This window comes from Chiloscyllium punctatum, chromosome 37 (assembly GCF_047496795.1).
Source record: "Chiloscyllium punctatum isolate Juve2018m chromosome 37, sChiPun1.3, whole genome shotgun sequence".
Taxonomy (NCBI): domain Eukaryota; kingdom Metazoa; phylum Chordata; class Chondrichthyes; order Orectolobiformes; family Hemiscylliidae; genus Chiloscyllium; species Chiloscyllium punctatum.
Genome location: NC_092775.1, coordinates 24,660,751 through 24,679,941, shown reverse-complemented (window position 1 = coordinate 24,679,941; position 19,191 = coordinate 24,660,751). Strand labels below are relative to the sequence as shown.

Genomic DNA, 19,191 nt, shown 5'->3' with positions numbered 1-19,191 from the left:
AGCCTATTATATTTTAAGACTACTAAACATACAGAAACATTGATGCTTACTCCTCTGCTTTCCAGCCTGTCTCAAAGCTGTAAACTAAATTGGCAACCATATATTAATATCCAAATGAATAATTTGTAATATATTGTAAGTGTAATATACAAAGGAGGGGAAACATCCACAGCTAGGGGGAGAAAAGGCTTGTAAAAGGTTTGGTTGAAATTGGTTGGGATTGTATTTTAGTGTTTTAAAATTTTTAAACTTGTTATACATGGGTATTTTAGTTTATTTGATTTTGATTTTCAATTCTTGTGTGCAATAAACTTCTGTTTTCTTGTTAAAACAAAATCTGTAGCTTTGTGTGTTTGGCTCAATACAAAAAGTTCATTAAAACAGAAAAGCAAGTATGATCTATCAAACCAGATTTGAGTCTGGAATCTGACTTGTCCAGTAATAACATTAGCTGAAATCATAACAGGATGTTGATTACAATGTTTAATTAGTTACTTCAGGGGAACATTGTGCACATTTGTTATTAGTGCATCCATTGTTCAGCTTAACAGCAATCAAGTGCTGCATGGATAAATAGAATTGGTCAAACTTCTTGAAAGTTTGATTTCTTTTGTGATATGAGCTGCAATGGACAAAAATGTAGTGCTCAGATGAGTTTGTAGCCCAGCAAGTACAAAGAAACTTTAGAGTCATAAAATCCCAACAGGGAAGAAGCAGGATATTCAACTGATCTAGTCCACACCAACCCACCATAGCACTTTCCACCCAGACCCATCCTATTCCCTGTAACCTTGCATCTCCCCTGGCTAATACACCTAGTCTCTATATTCCTGGATACCATGGGGCAATTTCCCACAGTCAATCCACCTAACCTGCATATCTTTGGACTGTGGGAGGAAATCAGAGCACCCAGAGGAAACCCACACAGGCACAGACAGTCACCCAAGGATGAAATCGAACCCAGGTCCCTCACGCTGTGAGGGAACTTTGCTTGTACAAACCAGCTGCCAGAATGATAGAATAACTAGATGACCAGGTAGTAATTCTTGTTTTCTTGTATTAATATTCCAGTTATCCCAAAGCAATTGTGGGAACTTTTCCCTTAATGTATCATTACATCTTGAAAGACCTGAGTAAATAAATTGCTAACTGGATAAATATACTGTAAGGTGGAACATACACAGCCAAAGAACTCAGAAGGTCCTAAATGTAGAGACATAAGTTTGTGGATCTTTTGGTTTTACTTTGGTTTTACTGTGCAGAGGTCAGTAGGGCTACTAATAATTGTATTTGTAAAACTTTTCAAAAATAGTCTTTCCAGTTACTTGTGGATTGATTTTAAATATGTTATAGTGAGGTTGTCACACAAACAATGAGATCTGCCACTTCTTAAATGATCTAGGAGCACACCCTAGGTATTTAGACAAGGACATTGAGAGCGTCCAGGAGGTATCAGCTATACCATCATGGTATAGTTCACAACAGATCAGACCCTCCCTAATCATATGACCAGAAAGCATATATGGTAGTTTTTCAAAAGTTGTTGCAGCTGGCCATCTTGCATTGACATGCTTATCATGTAATTTGTTGAAACTGATGGAATCAAGGTGGTTAAACCTTTTAATCAGCAAAGAAAATATTCATATTGCAATTTTGTGTTCTGAGCTGGGAATCTGTTCCTAAAAGTCCTGTGTTTTTTTTTCCCTGTTTATTATGTTTAAATGACTTTCTATTTAGTGGTTAATATCTGGAATGTACTGCCTGAGAGGATGCTGGAGGAAGATGCTATTATGGTTTCGGAAACTGGATAAACACCAGATGAGGAATAATTGCTGAGCTTTATAGAACTAGCTAGACAGCTCTCTGTTCCAAATGACTCTCTGACTCTTTATTACATTTAAAAAAATAAACACACCGTTGCAGCTCTGAAAACTGAACGCTCATTTATGTCTACTTTAAAATCCAAGTTTTGAAATAATGGTATATTATAAATCTTCATTACATTAAATCTTTTTATAGCTCCTTAGAATAGCAGTATAATGAACTAACTGAGCTTTGAAAAATTTATTTCAGCATAAGGAATGTTTTTACTAAAAATAATGCCAACACTAATGTATGCTGTCAGACAGAATGAAACATACATATTTTATTACTCTCCTGGTATTGTAGATGCACAAATTGGCCATGTGATAGATTAGTCCCCAGTTGCCTAGATTCATGTGCTTCAACAACAGTCAAGGCATTCAACATTCAGGACAAAGCTTGATTGGCACCCAATTATCACCTCAAACGTTTGCTCACTCCACCACTGATTCATAGTAATAGCATTGTGCGCTGTATCAACTCATCAAGGTGCCTTCGAAAACCCCTTCTAAAACTATGAAATGTACCATCTTTCAAGAACAATGGCGGCAGAAACAAGGAACACCAACTGCAGATTCACCTTGAAGCCACACATCATTCTAACTTGGAACTGGACCACTGTTCCATCCCTATGGTTGGGTCAAATCCTGGAACTCCCTAATAGCACTGTGGGTATCCCTATAGGACATGGACTGCAGCAGTTGAAGAAAACAACTCCCTATCGCCACCTCCCAAACAATTACTGATGGGCGGAAAATTGCTGGGCTAGCCAGTGACTCCCACTTTCAGTGAATGAGTAAATTAAGAAAAAAAGAATTAGGATATCTACAAACTATTTTATCTACCTTGAAAGGACTGAAGAGTTATTGTTCTCCAGATTTAATTGGGGATTTATGAAGCAATTATGTGGTCTTCTAATGAGTAGAATTAACTTGTTATTCAGATACAGTACAAATGTGAAGGAGACATTGCATCTTTGCTTACTGATTCCAAAAATACATGCACCTAAGGCTATGCTTGTGTAACCCATAGAAGTAATCATGCTTCCTGGATGCAATTTTAATTCCATCTAAATTATCCACAAACATTCTCATAATGCACTCTGATTAAAATGGAGAGACAAATTTGAAATCTTACACTTCACTGCCAACTCCTTTTAAGAGCAATTACTTGCATGCAGAATTTGAAATCCACTTCCATTTAGTAATTCCTATTATGTTTAGTTGCCATCTGGTGTACACACTTAATTGCTTGCCACCCCATAATTTATTCAATCGTGTAAGAGGACTTGGGGCAGAATGTTTCATAACTGATAGGTCCCCAGGAGGTGGCAAGGGGAGTGAACGTAATGTCTATATGTGGGGATTGTATGAGGCAGTACTTGCTTACGATGAGAAATGGCTGGTTGCGGCCTTTCTGCACCAAGTGAGTGATTGAGTGCTTGTGCTAATGTATCAAGAAGCCGCATAATATACAAGGTTCTACCCACTTCTATATCTCCTTGTTCCCAAAGGTTATGCCTCACCCTTTCTCTACTTCTGTTGTCCTTTCCTGCACAGTCATTGAGTATGGAAGGGGAGGGTGGTGGGGGCGAAGATGGAACTGGGCGTAAGTGGAGGAAGCCTACCCACTGGCTCCTACAGAGTTCTCCTCCGTATGCTATACCTGCTTCTCAGAAGCCCCCAAGTTTGGGCCATGATCATCTATTGGATTCTTCTCTTCAAAAGAAGTGAAAATCCTATCCGGTTCCACATTAGGCTAAAAGAACTTCCATTTATATAGTGCCTTTCATTACCGCAGAACGTTCCAATATACTTAGAATCCATTTGAAGAACCATTCAAGTGTTGTCACAGTTATAATTGCTATGACTGGGTTCAGTGGGGTCAATAAATTCCTGTCTCTTCACTCCTGTGTTTGGAAGAACAAAGTTTGAATTTTCTTTTAACGAGTTTTTCTGCAGTCAGTATTAATTTGACCATGTGGAAATCTATGAAGAAACAAAGTTGTCATATCTTCTGAGCTTGTCAAATTTAGAGTGTTACTTTTTACTGCATGAGTTCACAATAAACTGATATTTAAAAACCTCTTTATAAAGATGAAAACCTGTTCTGCTTGCATGCTAGTGTTTACCATGGAATTCAGTCAGAAACGTTGTGAGAATGTGGGTGTCAGTTGGAAGGTTGGGAGGTGGAACCAGTTGAAGTTAATTTAAAAGTTGAAATCCAAAAGCGAAAAAGGCATGTGCATTTTGATGTACATTCCAAGAGGGTTACGGCCAAGTTGGTTGTTCTTCTGGAGACAGTTATTTTTAATTTAAATTATAACCAGTTCTTTTCTCAAAGTGGGTAACACTCTGAAAATTTCTAAAGTCGTCATGATATTTAAACATTTTATCATATTCCACAAAATTCCCCAATTTACTTGTTTGATGGACACAGGTTGACAAAACTCTAACCTCCTCCTAAAAGAGAAAAGTAAATGTTTTTTTTTTCAATTTTAAAGGCATCAAGGGGTATATGGAGAAAGGGGAAATATGGCATTGAGATAAAGGGTCAGCCATGGTCATATTAAATAGAGTAGGTTCAAAGGGCTGAATTGCCTACCCTTGCTCATAATTTGTGTTTCTCAAACACCTCTGCGCGCACACACAGAAACAGAGAAACCAAAGAGCAGTTGGTATAATGGACAGAGAGGAAAACAACCTAGGAAAGCAGTTCAATGGTTTCAGTTGACAAGGTTTCCTGATATAAGCCTTTCGTCATCAGAACGTGATGTCCAAATTGTCTGGTCCTTTCCACCTCTTCACAAGATTTACAATCGATTAGTCAATTAACTGCAATGTCTCTTCATTGCTGTTAAAGGCCAGAGCTTATAGCTACTGAGGGAAAAGAAACTGGCTTTCTTCAGACTGTGTATTTTACTGTCTGCCCAAAGCACTCTGAAGGCTTCTACCAATATTGTGCTCACGACAAGTTGTTCAGCAGAATAGGAGCCAGTCTGATAGTTATTGGCAGGCTGATGGATTTTGTCATTCGCAACTGATCACAACTACACATAAGCAGCTACTTGTAGCTGGTCAAATGTCACCTTTTTTGTACAACATCTAGTGCCAGCCTAAAGACAAATAGTGCCAAACCCCATTGCTTAAACAAAGGAGCAGTGTGAAAACAACTTCCAATGAGTTTCTTGATCTTTTAAAATGTGCACCATAGGAATTTGACTTCCTTTCATTTTAAAACTATAATATGATAGATTTCAATCCGTATCAGAAATTAGGTCTGAACTTGAGATTTCCTTTTCACAAAAATGTAACTTATTCACCAAATATCTAAATGTCTGGTCCAAAGCAATTGAAATTGCGCACTAGAGAAAATGCAGTGAAAGACTACCTTTCTCCATTAAGCATTGTTGCACTCTTGGGTGCCTCAATCCAATTTCAACACTTGACACTTAGTCATGCATTCACTGACAACAATATAGCCCACTGGCTTCTACAAGTTACTAGCCCTTTGTTACATTGTGTACATTGTACATGAAAGGCCTTAGACAGTGATTTTTCCTGTTATTCCATTCTGCAAGTTTTCCTGATATTACTTCCCTTCTGTAACAAATGCTGACAAGCTTATTAGATTAGTTCTTTATCTGGATGGATTTTGGTCATATAATAGCTGACCATTGACCTACAAGAGAGTCGGTCCATATTAACAAAGTTTTACAAATTCCCATTGTCAAAATGGTCAGAATGTTATTGAAAAATGCATAATGATGTTGCTATTAGGAGTCCTCAGCTCCCTTTGCATAATGGTTTGTGATGGGTGTTCTTTGTGGTAGTTTCTGCAGATGAAGTGGCTTGCGCTCATTCTACTTAGGCTTTTTTTTCCAGATTGTTTAAACAATGGCAAGACTGAAATAATGTAGGGGAACTGCTCTGATATGTATCCTACTACTCACAACAGAATCATAGAGCTGTACAGCACAGAAACAGACCCTTCAGCCTTCAGTCCAACTCAGCCATGCTAACCAGATAACCTAAACTGATCTAGTCCCATTTGTCAGCATTTTGTCCATTTTCCTCTTAAAATCTTCCTATTCATGTACCTATCCAGATGACTTATAAATGTTGTGTTTGTACCCATCTCCTTCACCACCTTAGGTGGTTCGTTCCATATATGCACCATTTTCTGCATGAGAAAATTATTGGGTCCATTTTAATTCTTTTCCTCCCCTTACTCTAAACCTATACTCTCTGGAACTGGAGTCCCCCAACCCTGGGACAAGATGGCCAGCTTTGACATTACGCTGATTTCACGGAGTTGTACCTCCACTAACAAGAGGTTTGAAGAAACTGTCTCTTCGGTGGATCAAGTCTTCTACAGACTGTATTTGAACATGTCCTGACTCATTTAAAGGTATTTTCTTTCAAACAAATGTCCCAAATATTAGGTCACTCGATGAAAGTAAAGATTAATAGTCCATATATTACAAATTCACAACATAATATATGGAAGCACAGCAGCCAGCAAGGCTTCATGAACACAAAGGAATAATAACAATCTATTTAATGATTTTGGTTGAATGATAGATCTTGTTCAGAACCTTAAGGGACCTCTACCATCCTCTAATAAGGCATGTGGTCTTTTACGTTCACTTGGGGAGCAGACAGAGACTTTCATCTGAGACACCGTGTCTCTGATGGTGTTGCACTGAATTGTATGTCTGGATTTTGTAGTCCAGTCTTAAGAGCACAATTAAAGTCCATAACCTTCTAAATCAAAGGGGGGAGTGCTTCTCGCTCTCTAATGCTCCGTTCACGAAGTGGACTCCATGCACTGAATTGACACTACCTCATATACAAGCAGAAAAACAAAGTAATCATTGCAAAAGCTAATGTTCGCAATGGCAGAAATTATAGATGGAACATTCTACGCTGTTCAGATTCCTGACTTCCGCAGCTGCACTTTCCCAGTTTGAGTTGCCCCAAATGAAATCAAAAACTGGAAACTTGGCTGTTGAGTCCGTGACTGTCAATGTTGTGTGTTCAAATTAAACTCATGGGAAGGGCCAAAAATGACATGGGATTCGGTGCAAACAACTTTGAGGCAGGACATTGGCATAAACAGTTTCAGTTCCATTTTCTTTCATACATCTATCACCGGTGGTCTGAAGGCCTTTGAAGAAAGCTACCTTTAATAGACTTGATGTGATCCTTGTCTATCCGTGGTGCAGAACTATTGCCCAACAGACAGACCAGCTTTTAATTAAAACGTCAAGAGGAGCAGATGAATGGGGAACCACCAGCTTCAAATTCTGCTCCAAACCACGCAGCGTCCTTAGTTGCAACTGCATTCTTCCAATACCATGGTCAAAGTCCTGGAATGAGTCTCTATACATCCATTGCAGTGATTCAGTAAGGCAGCTCATCAGCCCTTTCTCCCGGGCAATTAGTAAGAAGCAATAAATGCTGGCCCAGCCAGCGACCCCCACATCTGATGACCGAATAACTAAACACAAAGCTGAGATTGGACAGGTAGGACAATGTGTTGTCTTTGAATGAAGAAACCTTTCATGCTAGAGTACTAATGTCAACGTTAATTGTTTTTTCACTCAAGCATATATCATCTGATGAGTCAGCTGTAAGAAATAATGGAGAGAGTTATGTTTCGATTTCGGAGTTTTCTGGAGGGCTTTTCTCATTTGGCTCCAATGAGTTACCTGACATAATTCTCCACTGTTCAGCCACACTTGCACTAACCTGTAGTCACCAGTGGTAGCACTGTCTACCTTGCTGCAAGGCATAAGAACTGCCGGCTGGTGCCATATTTAGATCCCAACTGTGTAATAGGTCAAATGTTGCAAACCAGGAACAGCCGTTGAAAGTATGCTGCTGTAAAATTCTGAAGGGTATGGCTGAGAAAGGGAGCACAGCAGCCTACTTCACTGACCGGGACCTGGAGGTCCTGCTGGATGAGCTGCTGGAGAAAAAGGTTGCTGTATTTCCTCAAGGCTGCAGAGGAGACAACAGCGTCAAACTGGCCCTCAGTTAAAATGGGTGAAAGATCAGCCTTCTTTTTCATTTATCGAGAATCTTACTTTTCCAACCTTGCCATACTTTTGCAACTGATTTGCTGTTGCTATGTCATTCAGGAGATGGACAGGTTCTGCCAGAAGAGTTTTGTCTCCATTTCACAAGCACATGCATTTTATAGAAACCTTGCTCAGTCAAGGAAACCTTCAGCCCTTGCAATGCAAATATAGACAGGAAAGCAAAGTGCTCTTTAAAATCATGCACAGTTTCATGTCAGTTAAGGTTTAGTTTTGCTGATGTGCCAAGGCCATTTTTATGCTTTTTTTTTCCTTGAAAAGGTGCAAAGCTATTTGCTCTCCTCATTGTAATTACAACTGAATGGCTTACTGTGTGGTACAGTCAGTTCTGCTATAATGTGAGTTTCTTCAATGTGAATTGGCTATAACTCGATTGAAGAATTTAGACCATTATTTGTGGAATGCGAACTTTTCTTACCTGTACTGACTATAACGTGATTCCAGTCCAATTGGTTTAAATGGTGTAGCTCTTAGGTGATTTTTTTAATGACGTGGGATTACATAGGATCATGGGATTACATGATTGTGTTATATCAGAACAGACTGTAGGTGAGCGGTCTGTTGCGGGTAAGCATCCTAACTTAAACTAAACTGCTCAATCTCAAAGAGTTATCTCCTACCAGACATTTACCCTGACCGTTTGAAATCATATGAAAATATAGCCTAATCTTTCCCTTTGTTACTATTGTTATTCTTGTCACTTACTATGCATTAGTGGAAATGGAAATTGTGCAGCACGTCTTGTCAAGGATGTTACCAGTCAGTTAGTCAACTCTTGCAGAAACACCTGCTTTGGTCAGATAACCACAAGAAGCACTCATCAATTTTACTAGTAAGCATATTCAACTGGCTGTTATCATACATCCATGATCTCTCAAATGCAAGATGCTAAGTTTTTCTAGTTTTGCTCAGTTAAATTGCAATAGATGCACCTGATTTCAATCTATTTTAATGTGATTGGAAGTTTTTTAAAACCACTATTCTCAAATGTATCTGGTTGAAGATCCTTTTTCAAATGGATTATTAATCATCTCCATCCCCTCCCCCCTTTTAATGCTGATGTTATGAAAGGCGTAGCAGGGAAACAGCATTTACTAATCTTTTTAAGAAAGAAAGTGCTTACTTATAGATATCGATTTAGTTTGAGTGGTGCCTATAATTGGACAGTGTTTGTCCTTGGTGGGAGACCAAAGAGAACAGGAATTCCTGAAGTGTAGAATAGGGACAACATACTGGGGAAAGCGTAGACAATCAGTGCATACCATGACAAGCAGAATGTTGAGAAAACACAGAACAACTGGGGAAAAGGAACACTGGAAGTAGCATGCACCTCTGGTCATTACTTACTCCCTTCTTCTTGACCATGATACCCTGGGAGATTGCCGATATCACACAATGATGGGTTAGGTCCAGACTGTCTGGAAGGTGTTTGCTGATCAGAGTTTAAGATCAACAGCTTTAAAATTAACTGGTTCCTTGTAACGTAAGGACATGGTTTTTGAAGTAATTACATGCACAGTGTGAACACATAGTGGACTTCACAATGACACCTTTATTCATAGACCATGAATCTCAAGAAATTTGCTGTTCATGGTCTTGGTTTGATGTCTCATCTGAAAGATGAAACATCTGAAATTGCAGTACTCCTTGAGTGCTAAGTTTAGTTGTATCTCATTCTGTATGGCCAAGTTCTGGAAATGAAGTTTTGGACCTTGTTGTGGTAAAAAGGTCCTGACAGTACCAGTGCTCGCCATCATGCCATTTTAAAAGGGCAGAGAGCTGATTTAAGGTCATTGAGAGACTTACTAATTCCTTAAACTAGCAGGATGAGCTGGGTAACAACACTTAGCTGTCTGAAGGTAGACGCTATTGGCATTTTGAAGTGGGAGGTTGTGGTGGATGGGTATAGGCCTCCATGCAGGCGTAAAAGCCCACTTACCTGTACTTCTGTGATAAAGTGTCTACTCAGTTGCTGACCACCCTTGTCCACTGCTGATCCTCTCAAACTAGAAAGCTCCTTACTCACTGTCCAGCTTCGAGAGTCCATTTGCCAACCTTTACAGGGCAGAGAACCTGTCTCCAAACCAGTTAAGAGGGCATCGCTGTGAAAATCATAGTGTGACTGTTTTTTTTTCTTGAATGGATTCTGAACCCAGAAACAGTCCTGGATTGTGTTTCCTGCCCCTAGAGAGAGAGAATCCAACCCCTCAATCAGAATGTACCCACGGAACCTTGGACTTCAGAGTCGAGAGTGCTGCCAATTGAGCTGCAGCTGATGACTGTTTTGAAATAATAGAGAAAGGGTTTCTGTGATGAAACACGAGGCATTTGTATGGTATTTGCAGTGCACTTTGAAATCCACATTGGTTTTCTTTGTGTTAGACAAGAAACTTGTGTGGCCGTGTGTGTGTGTCTGTATGTATCAGTGTGTCGTTCTGCATGTCTGTTCCTGTGTGTGTCCCTGCATTTATCTGTGTCTGTCTGCCTGCCTGCGCGCGTGTGTTAAGTATTGTTAAGAGGTGGCAGGATTCCTTTCAGCATTTTGGTTTTCACTCTGGGTGGCTTAGCCAGAACTAGGGGAGGACTGTTGATCCAAGAGCTGCTGGATCAGTTGTGCCTGCCTGGACAATGCTGCGCAATTGGACTTTCTCTGTCTCTGTCTCTCTCTCTCTGTCTTTTTGTGTGTCTCTGTCTCTGATCCACTGATGAACAACACTCACCTCCTCCTCAACCACGACTGCATGCAAAGTTATCTGCCTCTGCAAGATTTTCTGGCTTGTTCTTCTTCAGCCTCTTGCCAGGGAAGGCAGAACTTGTCGGTAATGTCACAAACAGCTTCCTCATCTCGACTGTACTGCCACCCCTCCCCCCCCCCCCACTCCAGGTCAAGTACATATATAAACACAGTCCATGGTATCACTTATGGAGAGATGGAGTCTCAGGGAGAGATGTGATAAGAAATGTGGTTGTTCGTGCTATTGCCAACACTGTTTCTTTTCATATTTTCACCAGTCTCTGAGTTGTTATTTGCGTTTTGTAATTATGAAGGAAAGCATGCATGCACAACAAATCCTAACCCTTTGGGGAGGTCAGCTGCAGACTAGGATCTGAAATGCCTGCTGCATTATGCCTCAGTGATTTTCGTTTTGCATTAATTGGAGACATTTTTGCATCTCTAACACTTCTGCGTCACGCCCTTTAAATCCAATAGTGCTTTAATCAAAGAACTTTTTTTCTTTGGCTTCTTACAAACCGCTTTTTTTAAAATCTAGAATTCTCTAACGGTAAGAGTGAGATTACAGTAGAGAGTGAATCAATAAATATTTTATAATTTTGACATTTGACCAATTTTGACCAAAGTAATATGGTCAGTTTATAAAAGCTGAAACAGAAGCAGAGTTAACATTTCGAGTCCCAAGTCACTACTTCAGAACTGATGGTAGCTAGAAAATGTGGTATTTATACTGAAGGTGGGAAAGGAAGGTGAGGGAAAGCATGAGAATAGAGGTAGAGTCTAGAGAGAAAATTACAAGAGAATCAAAGGGAGGGATAATAGTATGCTCAACAGAAAGGAAAGCTGATAATGGAATCTCAACAACTGGTGCTCAAACTCTGCAATGTAGAGGTTAGAATGCCTCACAACCACTCTTCTTTGCACGCTCTGTGACCAAGTTAAGGCTGGATCGGAGAACACAGAGAGTGCAGTTAGAGAATGGAAGGTCAGAAGGGACAGTTAATACCTGACAAGAAATGGGGATAGGAGAAGGGAATGGATATCAGCGGGAAGGAGAGGGAGGTTCCACAGGGACATGAGTACTTCTGGGTTGTTGAAGCTCGCATTCCATAATGCGTGGAAGGAACAGAGAAAGTTTCTTGTTAGAACTTCGGACAAGCTGGGAATAAAGTGAAACTGCAGGGCAGGGCTGCTCTGAGAGAGCATGAGCCGATGCTAATGAAGAGACAGTTTGAAAGTATACATATGGCGGTGCATGGCACTGAGTGTGGATTGCAAGATATGTTGAGAACAGTGTCTGAGGAGCAATGCACACCCCATTATCAGCTTTTCTTTCATCAGTGGATACTGTTATCTATCTATTTGTCTTCCTAACTGTGATTGTCTCTGTCTCTGTCTCTCTCTGTCTCACACTCTCTCTCTGGGCTCCATTGCTGCCAACCCTCTCACTCCTTGTTTCCCCCACACCCACCCTGTTTTCAACATATCGACCACCTTTTCCTAGCTATCATCTGTTCTGAAGAAGGATAACTGGATCCAAAACATTAACTCTGCTTTCTCTCCACAGATGCTGCCTGACCTGCTGAATTTCTCCAGCACTTTCGGTTCTTGTTTGAGTAAGATTAGACCCTGGTATTATTTAGCTGTCTTATGTAATGAATAATATAAAGAAGCCCAAGCCTGAAGAGAGTTCTTGGCTTTGCCTTCTCTTTCAACAGTCTGTCTTGAACCTAATCTCATGGCTGTGAGCTTAAAACTACAGATGTAAAGAGAGGCCTTCTACAGGACAGCCTATGGTCACAGCAGTGGCTGTGTAGGTGTGGCAGCTGAAATAGACTGAGTTCGGGTTGGTTCAAAATTATGGATTTAGCAGCCAGCCCACCACACGTAAGTAAATAATTAAGGGTCAGTTTTAACCAGTCCATACCATAATATGGTTGAGATAGGCAGGAATATGAGAGTTGTCAGCTGGTTGTAAAATGTTTTAAAAGTTGTTGGTAGGATGAGGGCTACTATCTTTTGTAGGATGCCTTTTTGCCCATTGGTAACACCTCACAACCTCAGAAGCTAGTAACTTGCCTTCATTCCTACCCACCTATATGTAGAAACCCACCCCATAGTCAAATATCCACTCCCATCACCCCAAAGGCGAGAAAACCCTCTCTATGCAAAACTCCTATGACTTCGCTGGGCCTAGGTCACCAATGCCCCTCCGGAGAGTGCTCACTATGGGCCTCTGGCAATCAGATCAGCTAATTTAGCACCTTATGGTTGCTGGGCAACCCATTGCCCTCCACCTGTTGGCTCACTGCTAATCTTTCGTCCAAGTGGAGATGGTGAGGCATCCCCCACCTCTGTAGAGATGTGCCCTTCGACTCAATTTTGCACAAACAAATCAATCCAGTGAGGATGATTATGACCCAGTTAAATAATTTAATTCATCGGTGAAGAAACGAAATGGAGGAGGTTGGTTCACTACAGGATTTGTTAATTTAGCAATTTCAAGATATTTGCCTTTAACCTTTTGATACCTCCGGGAAAACGGAGCTGTCATGTTCATAAAAACCTGTGTGTAATTGGGTTATAAAGGCTTTTGAAATTTATTTTAATGCTCTGTAATTTTACGTTTCAGCGATTCACCAAAGAAATCTAAGTGTTAAATCTGAAAGAGCAGCCATCAAAGCCTATGATGGTGATTAAGAAATGTAATGCCAAGTGAGTGGGGGAATTGAAGTAGAAATATCTGATAAGTGGAATGAGCCTTTAAATATCCCTTTTGAAGACAAATCAAGGGCTTCAGGTTAAGTTGTTGCTTTGGGGACATCCCCTTGATACCGGGCTCAAACTTGGAGCCTGGGTCACACTGTGTCAGAAATGGTCACCTGACACATTCAAGTGAATGGCTGATTTAATAGCTTAAGAGCATGCTTGCTATCTAATCGAAGATGGCAGGTGAATAATCCAGCACCAGTGGAACTGGATCCTAACGGTATAGTTGAGGGACAGAGAGGTTGCTTTGAGGTGAAGCGGCTCGCTCTGTACTTTATGCAAACTATTAAGAAAGAGCCCCTGCACCCACACTTGCCAAGCCACCATTGTAGAGGGTACAGTGATGTAATGGAACTGCTCTTTCTTGGGCTGAAATAGCACAAGTGTAGATAGAGGTGAGGGAAGAAGAAAACAAAACACATAGAGCGCTAGAGAAAAGTCTTATCTTTTAATTTGTTGATGGGATGTGGGCACCATCAGTTAGGCTCGTACTTATTGCTCATCCCAAATTGCCCCATGGACACTTAAGAGTCACATGTAACCAGCAGATTTCCTTACATAAAGGATATTAATGAAGCAGATGGGGTTTTATGACAATCAACATGATTGCCATTAGACCAGCTTGTATTCCAGAATTCATATTTCACCATCTGCCATGGCAGCATTTGAACCCAAGTTCCCAGAACAGTGGCAGTCCAGTTCTAGGTTATTAGTCCAAGGACAGTACCTCTCTGCCTCCACTTTGCAATGTGAACGTTAGAATATGTATGAAGAAGCATGCGGAGTAAATTGACTGATAGTAGATGGCAGAGTTCATCATAGAATAATGTCTTTCAATAATGTCACCATAAAACTCGAGTCTGGTTTCTGAATACTGTACACTGTAGTATTTAATCTTAATATGCAATACATGGCATTATAAAGAAGTCCAAGACTGAAGACAATTCTTGACCTTCCCTTCTCCTTAACCAGCCTGTCTCAAACCCAAACTCCTGGATGTGGGTGGAAAATCACATAACAAAAGCGAGCCCTTCTACAGTACAGCCTGTGGTCACAGCACTGGCCATGTAACTGAGGTGGACCTTGGTTGGAAAGGGAGAAGGGTTGGCTGATAGGTAGGTAGAGGTGAGATGTCTTATTGATAGCGGAGCACTGGTTCCCCCAGCTTCAGGGCATCACCTCCAGGGATCTATCTGGCCCGTGGTATTGTCAGCGTGGGGGCCTGCTGACAGACTGGAAAATTTCAGGCAGCCTTTGATCTTTAGTTTTAATGGAGCCATAAAATACAATAACAGCCCCCCTGTGGCAGAAAGATGTGAGCAACTGACCTGTTTGGCCGACATTGGGAAATTCTGGCCCTGCCTGCTTGGCTCCCCACCTCCAGAAGGTTTCCAAAATCCCTTTTGAATGAAAGGGAAAGAATGGACAATGAAGCATAGTATGTGTGTAATGAGATCAACACCTGCTCCGAGCGAAAGCTTCAGCTGAGTTAGCCCTGAAAGAAGCAGTAGAATCTTCTTTGCAAATCTGGGGTTGCATCTTTAATTTTCAGACAATGATTGATAACCAGTGTCCAGGTGTTGTAACGTTTGCACGCCACTCCTAATGAAGAAATACTGAGAAGGCAAATCTCTGTGGAATGATGCAGTGTAAATATCATTAAATTGACATGAAGGCTACTGCAAGGGCCATATAACCCTTGCAATTAGAAATGTGCTCTGATTTGTGATGGTTGTAAAATTCTTAACTCAAACCAGCTGAATATTTAGACTCTTAATGCTTCTGTAGTCATTGATTTGTGATGATAGTCAAATTGTCAGTAAGGGATCCTTCTTTTGATTTGTACCTCTTTAAAAGAGCAGCAAAACTCCTCGCTCAGAGTACAATTGAATTTATCGCATATCTTAAGAAGCAGGACTACAAGGGGTTTGCAATTTACATCCACTCATTTTATTTCCACTTCACAGAGCTTTTAAGAACCATAATTTTGACTGTTGAAATCTAGTTCCAAGATTAAAAATGTTGCAGCGTTGGTTTTACAGAAGATTTGTACACAAGTTGTTCTAGTTATGCATCCACTGAGGGGCTGGGAAGCAGTTGTAAGGTGCTTGAGCCCTGAGATTTGGATTTTAAGTGCTTAACTTGGTAAATATACATTTTATAAAACAGCCGTTCCATGTTTTGTCTTACTGTTCTTCTTTTGTAGAAACGGGCCAAGGGACAAGTGCTTTTTGAGCTGGTCTGCGAGCATCTCAATCTGCTGGAGAAGGACTACTATGGGTTGACATTCTGTGACTCTGAAAGCCAGAAGGTGAATTATGTTATTCCACTTAATGCTAAGTGTAGTTCTACTACTCAGACCCTTTTCAGAACTCCCAATCTGCTTTAGAGGATTACAGCGTGCACACTCTGAGCAGAATTTCAGATTTGCAGTGGGATAGGGTTGTCTTATCCACCAACTAAAGAACTAGTGGGAGCCAGATAACACCTTCACTGGAGAAGGCTCACGAGGATACATGTAAATGGAACTGAAGTGGTCAGTCTTGGATATCCATACGTGTGTAATTACTTCTGTCATACTATGTTCCCTCCAAAAGTTGTTCTAATTCCAAAGTTTGAATCCACTACTTTTTCTAATATTAGGTTTAGAGTCTAATGAATTCTAGTATACATCTCGCTACCTGACCGTGGAGAACTTCCTCCTCCATGGCGGTCTCTGGCAACCTGTTCCAGCTATATCTCTGGACGCCTGATTCTGGAGTGGAACTCTGGAGCTGAAAGTCATCATCATGCCCCTCCTTCAGTTTGATCTTCATTCATCGCTTTTGACCCTCCCACCATCACCCTCAACCCGCCTTTAGTAATCCAAATGCCACCCTGGTCCTTGGTCAACTGTCATTGAGCTGCTCCCCCTGGCACCATGAACCTGACCAAAGTCCTCTTTTGACCCCCTCTATCAGCTGTGATTTGCTCTCTATTAAACATGGCTTTGCCAACCTCACCACTGGATTTGCACTTTATCTCGCTTGGACTATCTTTTGTGTTTAGATTGACCTTCCCTCTATTATCTACCTCTGCCCTCAATGGCATCTCTTTGGGCAGTTAAGACCCAACTTCTCCTGGGCAACATTGATCCGATAGCCCTGGATATCTGCCATCTAAACGTACTTGGATGGCCGTTGTTCACCCTGAGCTCAATACAGCAACTCAGTCTGTTCTCTCCACATCCAACAAAGTTCTTCATACAGAAAAAACAGCTTCTATTCCGTTCAAACCCAGCATAAAATCTACCTTACCTGCTGTACATTACCATTAACCAATTGTGAATCTGAATGCTTCTGTTTCTACTTTACTGCTGACTTAATCGCAAATGTACAATTTAATCTGGTCACCATGTGTTTTAATGAGTATGCATGATATGCTAATAAACTAAAAATAAGTCCCATTACCTAAGATCGGAAATTATTATCTACCTTTTAATCCGCTATCTACTTGCTCCTCAACTCCTTTAGAAAAAAATCATTGGAGAGCTGATGTTTTGCCTCTCATAATCAATTGCCCCACTTGTCTTGTTTCCTGCTCTGGGACCTTCACTATATTCTGCCCACGAATGAAATTATATGAATCTGTGCATTGAACATGCTGAGACGGAGATCCCTGTTTGGCTATGTCATTTGAACATTAGTTGTTTTGTAAGTATCTCAACATTTAGGTGATAAAATAAAAATGGTGTGCAAAATCAATCTGTCATCACTGCTTAGTTAGAATATGGACAGTCACTTTCAGACCAAGTCACTGCTCCCCGAATCTAGAACCATTGTACAAATGAGCTGGGATCCCTTGGTAACATGTTGTACACTCCGTTTTCCACTTTCATCTAGGATTTTTTTGTACTGGTGTGAAGTTAGCAGAATTCAAGAGGAAAATTCTGTTTTGTGCAAGTTTGGAACTAATATTGTGAATAGAATTTGAGTTATGTTTTTGTCAGAATTATACAGTATAACTGCAATATCATTTTTTATAAAAGAATTGCCTGTTAGAACTTGCTGTGATCCCAAAACATAATGGACAGTGGGAAAACCTCAAAGAGTGATTAGCCTTAGTAAAAGTGTACAAGCCATTTTGAATCACCCTCTATTTACAAGACAGCTTGAGTTAAAAGCAGATCAGCTCTTGAAATTTTGAAATACCATTTTTAAAGACTTGGTGCCATAGCAGTCACCACACCTACAGGTTTAAGGAACACTATGTAAGATGGGCCTTATAAACATAGGTTATGTTTATGCAAGTCTTATAAATGTGAGCTGCATGGTCAGTCAAAATTGTATTCAATGTCAGACAAGCTGCAAAGAGTTTGAAATGCTGAACGTAAATTGGGTGGTGAAATACATTTTGAGTGGTTAGTGCTTCTTCATGAAATATGATTCCAAAAGTTTCCTATTGAAAATCTGGAAAGATGACCTATAACCCCAATAAATTGTTGAAATGGTTTTGTAAATGCAGCATTAGCAAGAACTAATTAGCACTGATAAAACTTCATGCAAAAATCTCATTTGAATATTGGAATCTAGCACCTCTTATCCTCTCATTTCAGCATACACAATCGACTTGGTAGTCTGAATTTAAAATCATAAAAGTACCACCTGATACAACAATAAAGTGAACCTCCCTTCGGTCCAACCCGTCCATGCCGACCAGATATCCCAACCCAATCTAGTCCCACGTGCCAGCACCTGGCCCATATCCCTCCAAACCCTGATCCACTGTGCCGCCCAGTTATCCCATTCTCTGGTGGCCTGTTGGATTGACAGCTGCCACCAGAGAGTTGATGATCAGCTACTAAGGACATCTGAGTGATGTAATGGTTAAAAGACTGAATAGTAGATTTATAAATTATTTAGTAATAAATTTGGAGAAGGAAAAATCGGGTGTCTAGTTATGTTTTTCTAATTGCTATATTAACATAAATGTTTATGGTGACTTTAAAAACAGTAGATTACAGAGGAAGTAGATCGGCAAGTTGGATTAAATTCCCGACATTGTGGAAACAGACCATTTGGCCCAACAAGTCTACACTGACCCTCCAAAGAGTAACTCACCCAGACCCATTCCTATATTTACCCCTGACTAATGCACCTAACAATATGGGCAATTTAGTGTAGCCAGTTCACCTGGCCTGCACATCTTTGGATTGTGGGAGGATACCAGAGCACCCGGAGGAAATCCATGCAGCCGTGGAGAATGTGCAAACTCCACACAGGCAGATGCCTGAGGCGGGAATCGAACCTGGGTCCCTCGCACTGTGAAGCAGCAGTCTCATAGAGTCATAGAGATGTATGGCTTGGAAACAGACCCATTGGTCCAACCCGTCCATGCCGACCAGATATCCCAACCCAACCTAGTCCCACATGCCAGCACCTGGCCCATATCCCTCCAAACCCTGATCCTCTGTGCTGCCCAGTTATCCCATTCCCTACACATTACAGTCCTCCTGAAAGGGACATGCTATGTGAAATTTCATTCGCATTGAACTGAAATTTAATTTCTACTTGCATCCAAGTTTGAACCTGGGGTGGTGTTCTCTCCATGATTTCTTTGTTTATAGGCAAAATCATCGAGATATCCATAACACGAAGTAAATATTTTTTTCCCTACCTTCAGGCTTCTGTAGGTGTAGCCTTTGAGATAGAAGATGATTTTGTTCTGCAGTTTAATTTCCCCT

General features: G+C 40.6%; 1 protein-coding gene across 7 annotated transcripts in view; it reads left to right on the top strand.

Moving 5' to 3' along the window:
- Positions 1–19,191, top strand: part of LOC140462946 (uncharacterized) — a 346,737-nt gene that overhangs the window by 250,028 nt on the left and 77,518 nt on the right. For all 7 annotated transcript variants that reach the window (XM_072556473.1, XM_072556477.1, XM_072556471.1 and 4 more), the window contains one exon: positions 15,676–15,780. In XM_072556473.1, coding sequence (XP_072412574.1) covers positions 15,676–15,780 — 105 coding nt within the window. The remainder of the gene's footprint in view (positions 1–15,675; positions 15,781–19,191) is intronic.